General features: G+C 42.1%; 1 protein-coding gene across 6 annotated transcripts in view; it reads right to left on the bottom strand.

Moving 5' to 3' along the window:
• Positions 1–10281, bottom strand: part of ZNF385B (zinc finger protein 385B) — a 155623-nt gene extending 145342 nt beyond the window's left edge. Inside the window, exon 1 of one of the 6 annotated variants that reach the window (XM_040070376.2) lies at positions 10210–10281. Coding sequence is in view for 2 of the 6 variants with exons in the window: in XM_040070372.2 (XP_039926306.1) it covers positions 8241–8295 (55 nt within the window). In the remaining 4 variants the exon portion in view is untranslated. Of the gene's footprint in view, positions 1–4176; positions 4239–8240; positions 8308–9136; positions 9381–9645; positions 9715–10082; positions 10162–10209 lie in introns of those variants that run through there. The other 5 variants (XM_040070377.2, XM_040070375.2, XM_040070374.2 and 2 more) reach the window with 5 other exon arrangements.
• Between the last annotated feature and the right edge of the window lie 1486 nt (positions 10282–11767).

Genomic DNA, 11767 nt, shown 5'->3' on the forward strand with positions numbered 1-11767 from the left:
TTTTTTTTTAAAAATCAAAAATGGGGCCCCATCCATAATGCAATTCATATTTTACTGGGATATTCCAAGAAACTCTGAGTTGCTGGCCACTCTTGAAATTTGTTACATTAGGCTGCAGTCAGGAAGGGGGACACGGGTAAAATACAGGTCTAGGACAAATACTAAGTTCAACAAGCCAACACAGGGGCCAAGAAATAAGAAGAGCCAAGAAATAAGAAGGGCCAAGAAATAAGAGCTGCTGAAGGAAAGACCCAAGACTAAGGCATTCCAGCTGCCTGAGGGGACAACAAAGAGGCAGGAATAGAGGATGCTCAGAAGTGACAGGGACCAGGCAGGGCTGCTTGCAGTCAGCCCACAAAAGCCACAGCTCATGCTCCTGCAACCTGAAAGGTCCAAAGCAATCTCAAGTAAGTTTTTAATATTCAGTACTAATTCTGAAAAGCATTCGGCAGCACTTTGATAAGTGAATTAAGTTCTGCCTATGGCTTTATGGAAAAATATTAAATACAAATCCTAGTAATGAGCATTTTAGAGAGATTCTGAAAATTCTTAAAAAGCGGCAGTGCTGAGTTTTATAAACGAGCCCTTTTGGAAATTCAAGCTGAAATGATCCTTTTAAACAACATAAAGTAGCTCTGTGGCCCAGAGTCAGCTACTTCAACCTTATAAGAAATTTTAAAATAAATCACCTTTTTTTAACAAGTCATTGACATGAAGGGAATTTGAGGGTTCTCTCAAGATGGAAGATGCCATACAATAGTAGCAAAAATAAATGACAGGAACAGATTCAAGAACATATACGTACAGTAAAAAGATACATAATCAGAAACATCAAAAACTTTGATTCATTGTCACAAAAAATGTGACCTCCAGCTCTGTTAAAAACATGTTAATATCACGTTGATATTACAAAGGCATTTATATGGCAGAACCACACAAAAGCAAACCTGCCAAGCTCCCATGCTCAGCATGAAACATGATGTTGGCTCCTAACTGCCCATGACAATTCCCACAGTTATCACAACCACATGGCAAAACAGCCCTCTGATCAACTGTGTGAGGCAGGAAGCAGCCGTGGCGCTGCACGGAGAGATTGCAAACCCCACACGCTCCTGCCAGCCACAGGCTCCCTGCAGCCCGGCTGCGTTGTGTCCTCTGGGGTTTAACGCCAGCGCGTGCTTCCTTTATTTTTAAACATTCCCCAGATCACGTCAGTATAAATCTTCCTCTCTGAACAAGAAGGAAGTTCTCCCATCCTTGCTCAAGACCTAGACGTTCAACTTAAAATAAAGAAAACAAAGTCAGATCCTTTCTTGAAAAACTGTGGCACAGAAACTTGATCAATATTCTAATTTACAGTTTAAAAAAAAAAAAAGGTGAAAATCTTCTGAGAACTACAAAGAACACATAAGAGAGGTCCATGGGGTTTCTTCAGCGGCACATCTTTTCCAGATTGTTTACACTGTAACAACATGCCACCACCAAGTTATATGCTGAAATATTGGCTAATGCAAATTCACTGAACGTGGTAAAAACAAGAATTACATCACACCTGTTTTGTCAACCTCTCACTGCCCCAACCTATTTGAGTTACATAATAGATTGTAATTATGATGGGGACAATTGAGACTCAACAAATCTACCAAGTTAACATAATTGACAATGCAACCAAATTATGAAGTTGACAACATAATCAGATGTTGACATTACTTCTGTCAAAATCTGTTATTATTGATCATTAATGCAAATTTTCTGATGCTGAAGTTTGTAAAGCTCCATTGTCTGGTTTCTTAAGCTGTTTTTTTAACATTCATGAGGTCGTGAGACTAACCCACATCCCAAGGAAAGTCAGCAGAGGTTGCTTCAAATGTTTTCTCAAACTTCTTTGAAAGAGGAAGAAAATGTCAGTGCAGGCGGCTCTTGCCTAGCTTTCAGGAATATCACTTGCTCAAGAGCATCCATCACCTGCCTGTAGTAGAGAAGGGGTCCCTGGGTACAGTGGACTCGGCCTTATTCAAACCTCAATCAGTAAAAGTCATAGAAACAGAGAATCATTAAGGTTGGAAAAGACCTTCAGGGTCATTGAGCCCAATCTTTGACCACACATCACCATGTCCACTAAACACCATGTCCAGTTGTTTCTTGAACACTTCCAAGGATGGTGACTCCACCACCACCCTGGGCAGCCCATTACAGTGCTTAACTCCCCTTTCAGTGAAGATATTCTCCCTGATGTCCAGCCTGAACCTCTCTAGCTCAGCTTGAGGCCATTTCCTCTCATCCTGTGTCCCTTGTTACCTGGGAGAAGAGGCTGACTCCCACCTGGCTACAACCTCTGGACAGAGAGTTGGGGTCTCCCTTGAACCTCCTCTTCTCCAGGCTTAATGACCCCAGTTCTCTCAGCCACTCCCCATAGGATTTATTCTCTAAAGCTTCCGCAGTTTCAGACACTTCTAAAAGAAGAATGACTTCCATCTTTAAAAATGATTTTATGCATTTACAGACAATATATGTTCATTGCCAGCAGTTGATTACTATATAGAATAAGACTGTAGCACTAAATATTCCCAACCATATGCTAAGAGTGCTTAATACTTTCACATTACTTATGGGACTTGGAGTGTCATTAGTCTATTTTAGCTGTCAAACCTGACAATAAGGTTCTGCTGCTTCTGATGTTACCTGTCTAAAAGAATGTGAAGTTCTCCAGAGTGGAATCTGAAAATACTTGAGCAAGTATACAAAGCACATCAAGCTTCTAATGCTATTCCACAAAATTAATTTCTTCAGTCATTCCAGAATCTCCAGAAGCCAGGCTCTAGTTTTAACAATTTGAAAAGCACTCACTGCTGAAAAATTCAAGATTTACAGTGATTTCTTAGGCCAGAAAAGCTTGTTTTTAAAGAAACCCAACTAATAGGCTCTTTAAATTACAAGATCATATTTTCCCTCCCCTCACAGACTGAAGATTAGTCAAGACAATTGAAGTCATGAGGAAAGTCACCTCATTAAAAAAAACAATGCCATGCACTGCAGAAATTGTAAAAAAAGCAGGAGACTGCCAGAGAAAAAGATTCCCTCACTGTTAAGGCACTTACATGCTGCAATGCAGAATCTATCTGCAGCCTGGGCTCCACCACAGAGCTGCTAGAAATGCTTGGCAAGTTGCTTAAATCACTCACTACTAGCACACCACTTTCCTGGGAGCCTGAGTGGAGAACTGCAGGCTGGAGTTTACAGAGCTACTGTATTAGAGCTCAGGCTCTAACTGAGCACTGCTCCATGCTCCTGCTGCTGTTCAAGACAACAGTTCTGCTCTGAGCACAACCTACGTCATTCCAAGGGCTGACACACCAGACCCCAGGACCCAGCCCGGGCATTAACACTGCTGAAGATTCCTCTCTGTGCTGAAGCTTCCCCCTATGTCAGCAGAATGCTCTCTTATTTCTGTCATGGAAGTGTTCCAAAGATTTTTAGAATTTCTTTTACTACTGTTGAAGCACGTATTACCCATGCTGTGCACAAAGTGTGGTGAGAAAAAACCAGAAGTTACTTTTGATTATGCCCACTAACAGATCCAGCTACGGTTGTGTTGCATTTCCTAGTTTTCACATTCTTAACTTTGCAAATCTTAAGCTTTCATAATGCTGTTTGAGGTTTAAAATGTTGGTATTCTTATTCTCTGATAAACAAGGGACCAAGATAGATGTCAAACATGGTACTGACTATGCAGAGACTCCACAATCTACCAAATGAGCATCTGTCTGGCGTAGACTGCACCTGCATTGCAGACAACAGACTGCAGAAACAGACAAAGGCTGAATCTTTTCCATAATTTTTGATGCAGATTCATGAGGGATTTTCTTAATTGTTACATATTAAATAATCTCATTTTAACAGAAAGATAAAGTGCACCTACGCACACACAGGCATTCGCAATTGCAAGTCAAAGATTCACCATCCAGTTATTAGCAGGTGGCCAAAGGAAGAAAGATTACGCAATTACTTTTTTTGGTCATATGCAGTCATGCAAAGAAAGAGACTAGCAGACTCCTCTGCTAGCTTTTATTAACATTTTCCTTATAAAATCCCATTAGGTGGTTCCTGCATCATCTTTGAAAGTCTTGCTGCACAGGGCAGAGTAAGAACTTTGACGGTGTTTACTTACTATCTTACCCAAATTCATCTTCTCTGGAATACACCTTGAGAGTCTTTATGCTCAATTTTCTTTTCCTGGCTTAGGGAAAAAAAGCTTTTTTTTAATAAAAATTATGACAGATACAACTGGACACTGTAAAGTGTAAACTAGATGACATAAAAATCCCATTAAACTTTTTTCCTCATTTCGATTTGGAAACAGACCATACTAATGTTGCGTGCCACATCACTGATTCTTAACCTAATTAATCTCTGAAATTGTACCAAATGATATTAGCACTAAGGAGACCTGATAGTCTGCTATATCTAAATGGGATGTACTGAGAAGTGTCAAACTATAATACAACAGTGCGTGTTGTTAAACAAAGTCTGCTCCCATATGTTTGGCTTTCTGGTATCTGCACATGTACATATAAAAAGAACAACCATCATAACCAGTTATGTTATAAACTCATTAGATCCTACAAGTTTAGTGATGCTGAGAAGTGTTGAAGATTCATTGGAGCACATCCTCTGCTAGGAATCAGCACTATACCAGTCCCCAGTAAATAACTCAGTTAGGAGCTACTCGGTATGAGACCACACCGGTTGTAGAACGGCAGCAGGTTCACTGCCACAATGTAACAAAAGCCTCAAACCATAAATATACCATGGCACAGAAAAATAAACAACAAAACAAAGAAAAATTGCTTTTTAAGGTCATAATATAACTCAAGCTTCACCTCAAGTTAATTTTACTTTGCTCTTCTGACCTGAATGCTGCCATTTCAGTCACTGTTCTTCAGTGCCTGTAGTAAGCAGTTAGTCCTCCTTTACACACAAGACTTACCTTAGTCTTAAGGATCGCTTTCCCTGCCACACAGGTGCAAGTAATGGATACTATAACAGAGCAGACTGGCTTTGAGCCTTGTGGTTTGCTTGCAAGGGGAGCCTTTGAGACATCTCTCAGTGTGAATCTGTGTGCTCTAGGAGACAAGATTAACCTACCTCACATGCCAAATGACTGACTGAGCTGCAGGTGTGCCCCAAGTTTGCCATACTTTCAGCACTGGCACGTCTGTACCAAACAGTCTGCCAGCAGAAAGCAGAGAGTAATGAAAAACTGCCCGGTATATTTCAGAATCACAGTGTCTCACCAATGTCACAACGCATCATCCTGTCACACAGCAAAATCACCAGGTCTAGAAAACTGTGAACCAAGATGCATAAATATGAAAGAAAGTGCCTTTCACCTATTTTTAAACTGAAACCTATTTCATGCCATTTCTGTGTTCAACGCAATCTCACAACATTTTAAAGCTTGTGAAACATTTAGATAGGTATGTAATTGAAGAAAATGTAGGTATATAAAGTGGAGTAAAAAGGAATTCAACTGTCTAAAGTTGCTGCTTGTACTCATGTCTAGCAGTAGCTAGACTGCTCCCTCTTAAATTCCTTATTATAAATGTTTAATAACAGAAAAGAAGTTGTTGTCAATAAACCAAGATTTATTGAATCATTTCACTGAGGAATGAAGAATTAACAGCATTTTCCTAACAGGCTAACTTGCTCACATTCAAACAATCATCAGTAATGTAAACAGCACAGTTCCAACATGCCTCATTGTGTATTGGCATCACCTGTCATTACAAGAGCTGTCTGGTTGTTGAGCAGCAGCAAATTGCTAAGGTACCAATATTGATAAGCAACAGACTGGGGCTGCACTGATATAGTTAGATTGGTTTACAAGGCTTCTATTTTTACAAGCCTTGGAAGCTCAGGTTGTCTAATGAATTTTTAACATGTCAATTAATATGTTTATAGAAAGCAATGTCAGCTTTAGCTAATATATAAGAAGAATCACCGTTGCATGCAAAATGTACAATGCGTTAAGGCTCTAAGCTTCAAGTTTGAGAAATTCAAAAGAATTATTGCACATTATCTGAGTAGAGCAATCACTTAGAAAGGAAACAGTAAAAATGTGTAAGTTAATGGGCATGATTAATCACTCTGGGAAATATTAGTGCAATTTCATGGAATGTGATGTATTGCAGGGCATCAGAATTTATTTCTGGCAGAGTAAGACCCTCATTTCCTAGCACCAAATGATACCTTATACCAGAACAAATTACCAAATGCTTTGTTATTTTTACCAACATACTACTGATAACATAAATTACTTAATAATATATATATATATATATAAAATAATATTCAGTGCTCTCACTGAACGTAACTGTGTTAGAGTACTAGCTACTCTTTGGCAGCACTTTCTCCTACACTATAGAATATGTCAAATGACTGCACAGTGCAGAGAATTTTTGTCAGAATTACCCCACGTGCTTTGTGCATTAGATAAAGTCAGAAAATATAAACTTTGTGAAAAAAATTTTCAAAAATCCTTAGGACACAAATTTTCAAACTGTTTTTGATGTTTTGTTTTTAAAACATTTGCCTTAGTTAAATAATGGAAACCGTAAACTCCCTATTGTATGATTATGCATGCTCTGTGAAACTGCAGTGAAAAGACAAAATTTACATTTGAAAAGAACCTGTAGCTTTTTCACGTGTGGGCAAAGTAACAATAGAAAATAGCCCTTCAATCAACATTTGAGCTGCATCTGTAGTTAGGCAAGCCGAATATGTGGTGAAAATCTAGTAACCTATGCAGCCGGAGGGATGTTACAGTCACATAAGAGACTGAAGTTCCTGTAATTCTTCCAACTATCTGTACATTCATCAGCCTGAGGATAAAATATTCAAGTGCATTCTATGGATCTGGGATTTATATATCTGGGATCCTATGGATCCCCTTTGTTAACTGAGATATTACGGCATTTAACATCTGCCTCTACGTTCACTGCATCAGAGGTAAGGATCACATAAGATGAAATATTCACAGTTGTATCTTCATGGGTGACATATATCAAGTACTACAATTTTCTGAATGCAATGCAAAAGTTACAAAATTAAAATATTTATCTGCTGCAAGTTGTCATTCAAGGAATTCCAAAGGGCTTAAGGCATATTACAAAGTAAGAGCAGAATTTCAGAAAGCAAGCTATTCAGACTGCAAAGTCATCCTTTCTTCCCATTAACTACAGATGACCTGAGCTTTGCAGTGTATTTCAGTACACAAGAGAGCACCTTGTACTCCAGTTCTGTACTCTGTTACATCCCAACACAGCCTGATGAATGTTTTGAGATTTGAGACTACCACAACTATACCATATGCTCATTATGAGAATAACAGGAATGCCCCGTTTCATAAATTCTCAAACTCAGAGAGTAAATATACTCAAACCACAATCCCTTGTGATAACCTCTGAAGAGAAAAAAACTGCAAGAACTGTAAAGCATCTGTTATCCTTTATGCAGTAATCCTTATTGCTGTTCAAAATCTTAGGACTTCCAGAGCTAATTAACTAACAAGCCTACGCTCCCCCAAAAGATTATCATCTTCCACAAGGCCTTTTGCTGCTTTTATACTGACTTAACCCTGAGCAACTGTACTCAAGGAAGAAATAGCCTCTCTGTTAAAACTTAGCTGAGGAAATCCAAAAGACTTTAAAAAAAAAAAAAAAAAATGCAAACAGTGAATAACCTGTGAGTACCATTGATCCCTTGCTAGAGAGTGTGCAGTGCAGAGGGAGCACATGAGGGATGGACAGCTCCCATTAGTATAGGAAGAGGCAAGTCAGCACAGTATCTTGACACCTGCTGGTTTTTTTAAATATTTTTAGGTTTAATCAAGCATCCGTTACATAATTCTTTGGGAAAAAAAAAAAAAAAAAAAAGACCTTGATTACTTAGTGAAAATATCCCGTAAAGAGGATAGTTTCCTTTCTAATTTCTTGCTACCTTGTGGATTGTTAAGCCAAACAATTGAGGGAGGAAAAAAAATTATTAATGTGACCAGTGTCATAACTCCTGGTTTATCTTCTACGTTCAGATTTCACACAAGCATATCAATTCCCATCCACTGGAAAAGGTCTGAGGTACAAGAAATCCATTTGGCAAGACCAAACACCAGAAAAAAAAGTTTGCAACTAGAAACAAAGCAGAGGAAAAACACTGTCCCTCCCCTTAAGCAGTCTACTGACCTGGTGAATAGAAAGGAGCAGCAAGATTACTTCTTTGGAAAAGGAGAAGCAGCATAAGCCATTCACCGCCGTCTAGTGTCAGCTCGGGACTACTCAAAGGAACACCTTTTCCTTGCTTTCAGAGCTGCAGTAACCAGGCAGAGGGTGGCTGCACCCACTGGAGAGCACAGCGCTGCCACGAGAGGCAGAAGAGCACGTTCTCCCTGAATCCAGCAGCCTGGGCATGCCACCAGTAACCCTGCCATTGCCTCTGCTCCTGACCTGCAGCAGCGCTTCATCCACACCTGCTGCAACCACACAGGTGCATCCCCAGTGACTTCAGGGTTTTACACTACTGTTTCATGTTACATTTCGTTCATGTAAGAAAACGTACAGGTCTTTGACAGCAAGAGGACTTCTTTTGCATCTCATTTTTATGCTTTGTCCAAGGCAGCACTAAAGCAGCAGCAGAGAGTATGGAAATAAAGTTATCATCTCCCTCCTCCCATAACTAGTAGTTAGCTGTAGTTAAATTGTGTTTTGAAGATTTATTGGAACTTCCGAGGGTTCAGAGTGCCACACTTCTCTAACTTTTCCATTTATAGATTTCCCACTCAAGCTTAACAATACAGATCTAATGCCAAGCTCACAACCTTTGAACCCCATGAAGAGAGAGTTCCCAAGTTTGAACAGGAGTCAAAAACAAGAGAAAACAAACCTAAGCCTTCACACATGAATGAACATTTTGGCAATTCCTCTGAAACGAGGGCATTTCTCGCCTGTAGCTGCAGAAAATACAATCCTCTACCCAACACTCCCCCGCATACTTCGAAACAGTGTCATCAGGACATAAACTTTAACACTTTAAGCACACCATCAGCGTCCGCGGGCTTGCGATGCCAAGCACTTACACTCACCACGCGTAATTAGCTCATCAAGGATGACTCCTTCATGTCGGTTAATTTCTCCTTTGCTGAAGAAATTTAACTTTCCCGAAGTCGTCGGGATTTAAAAAACAAGAAAGCCGAGCCGAGCTCACGCAACCACTTCTTTTTAAAAAGTCACTCCGTGTGCCGGGAAAGCAGCGCTCGGTCCAGCCTCGGAGCCCGGGAGCAGGAGCCCCGCACCTTTCCCACGTAACCAAAATCGTTACGCAAATCCCTGGCGCTGCCGAAGCCCCTGACCTATTTAGAGACGCGCTTTATCCTTTCGGCAAACAAGCGATGCTGCGGAGACGCCGATAAGCCCCCGGCAGCCCGCACCCCGCCCGGGCAAGAGAACACCGCTACCTGCGGCTCCGGCCGGCAAACTTCTCCCGGCGGCGGCCGCGGAGCGGGCGGGCTGCTCCGGGGCTCCGGCCGCGCACCCCCGCTCGCCCCGCGCCGTGACACCGAGCGATGTCCCGGCGGGTGCCGCCGCCGCTCACCTCAGCAGCCGCCCGCAGGGGAGGAGGCAGGCAGCGCGGCACCGGCGGGCGTGCGCCGCAGCCCCGCTCCTGCCGGACCGAGGCGAGCGCGGCGCAACTCCGCCGGAGCCCCGCGGCTCTCCCGACGCGTCCGTCCTACTGCTTGTCTGTCTGTCTGTCTGTCTGTCTGTCTGTCTGTCTATCCGTCCGTCCGTCCGTGCCTCAGGTGGGGCGGGGGCCGGGGTCGGCACGCGGGCGGAGCCTGCGCGCTCGCGCCGGGGGCGGGGCGGCACCGGCACCTGTGGCGGCGGCCGGGCCCGTGAGGGGAGCGGCGGCCGGGCCGCAGGGACAGCGGAGCCCGGAGCCTCCCGCTGAGCCGAGCCGGGCTGCAGGGGTTCTCCGCCAGCCCAGAGGTCTGCTCGGCCCCGGCGAGCCCAGCACCGGCCGGCCGCGGTCACCTCGGTGTGCCCCGGAGCGGCCGGGACTCGGCGTGCCACAGGCAGCGAGCGCAGCCTCGTCCTAGGGACCACAGCTATGAGAAACGATCCCCGAACACCCAGCTGGAACCGCTCCTGCTTTCCTTACCCCTTCAGCTCCTGGTCGTCAGCGGTTGCTCTTCGTTCCCTAAATTCACACAACCTGCGGCCAGCCCCCAGCCCTCCGGCTTTGCCAGCCCACCTGCGGGGGCTTCAAAACAATAGCCGCCGCTCGTCAGCTCTGCTTCGTCAAATGTAAAAGTGTGTCCTAAATATAAACATTGCACTAGAAAACATCAGGTTTTGTAAGTACTTAAGAGAAAAATAATGGTAATGCTAGAAACATCAAAATGAATGCAAACCTAAGTATAAGAAATTTTACAGCAGTTGTATAATTCGAGTTAGCTTTTATAGTTCAAACACTGCTCCTGGAGAATGTGATGCCAATGGGCAATCCTACAATATTTGTTATTCCTCTGCAGGTAGGAAAACAAGAACGTTTAACATTGGAGAAAAACTTCCTGCTGAACTTTAATTTCAGTTTTTGGAGAAGAGCAGTGACACTTAATACTATAAAGAATTGCATCATACCTTGTTTACAGTTTTCAATGTTCAATGAGTTCTTTTAGCATTCAGGACAGGAAATTCTGAGAGTTTGAATTAATCATCCCATAAAAACATGAATATAACCCTTCTTCTGGTGTTTTGCCTACCACAAACTTCTTGCTCAGAAGAAATCTGAACTTTATAGCATACTTAAGTGTTTTTGAAAGATTTGCTGGTCTCCTACAGAGAGAAAGAGCAGCTAGGACTCCCCAGGAGTCCTGAGTTTGTCTGAATGTGTAGCAGCAGAATAGATGGCATAGTAGGAAAAAATCCACTGCTGAAACTGGGAATGTTGGACCAGTGATAGAGGAATTTTGAATGTACACCCCTGCTTCAGCAGCGAACAACAATAACAACAAAAATACCCAGAGTGGGTTTGGAATCAGTCAGACAATAAATTGATCAAATTAATTATCTTGAAAAGGCACATACACATATGATTGCACATTAGCAATATCCAAAATGTTAATATTTTATTTTTTGTCTCTTTTAGCCCTTTTCAAGACAAACTTGCAGTAAGCTAGCACAACAGTCTCCAAAACACATTCAGAAATCTCAAAATATCTCTGAGTTGACAAAAACTCAGCAACTTTCTCCTCATATCCAACTTTCAAGTCCTATTGTAAAGAGCTAAGACTATTAGTCCAGGCAGTATTATTTTACTTATGTAAGCAGCTGTTGTAGTTGCCACAGAGATGTTATTCAATCTCAAACAGAAGGGTGGTCTGCAAATGACCATGCACCGTATTTGCTGTTAACAGGAACATGTATCAGAACCCCTGTGAATACTATAACATTCTTCAGAACAAGTACATTTCTGTTCAGTGGCTCATTATTAAAAGAAAAAAGATATTTCAGTGAATTCTAACCATCAGCTTCCTACAGAGACATGTAATGGAGGGTGATAGTTGTACATGGTTTCAAACACTTGATGCAAAAGTGTCTTGGGTCTGTCTTTGAAAGGCCTGTTCTCATCAGAAACAGTAAAATTTAACCCACAATTGTACACATCTTTATGATGCATTTCACAGCTGTCTTCCACTGTGCAGCTCACCAGTTCT

The sequence above is a fragment of the Hirundo rustica genome, chromosome 7 (genome assembly GCF_015227805.2).
Source record: "Hirundo rustica isolate bHirRus1 chromosome 7, bHirRus1.pri.v3, whole genome shotgun sequence".
NCBI classification, from domain to species: Eukaryota; Metazoa; Chordata; class Aves; order Passeriformes; family Hirundinidae; genus Hirundo; species Hirundo rustica.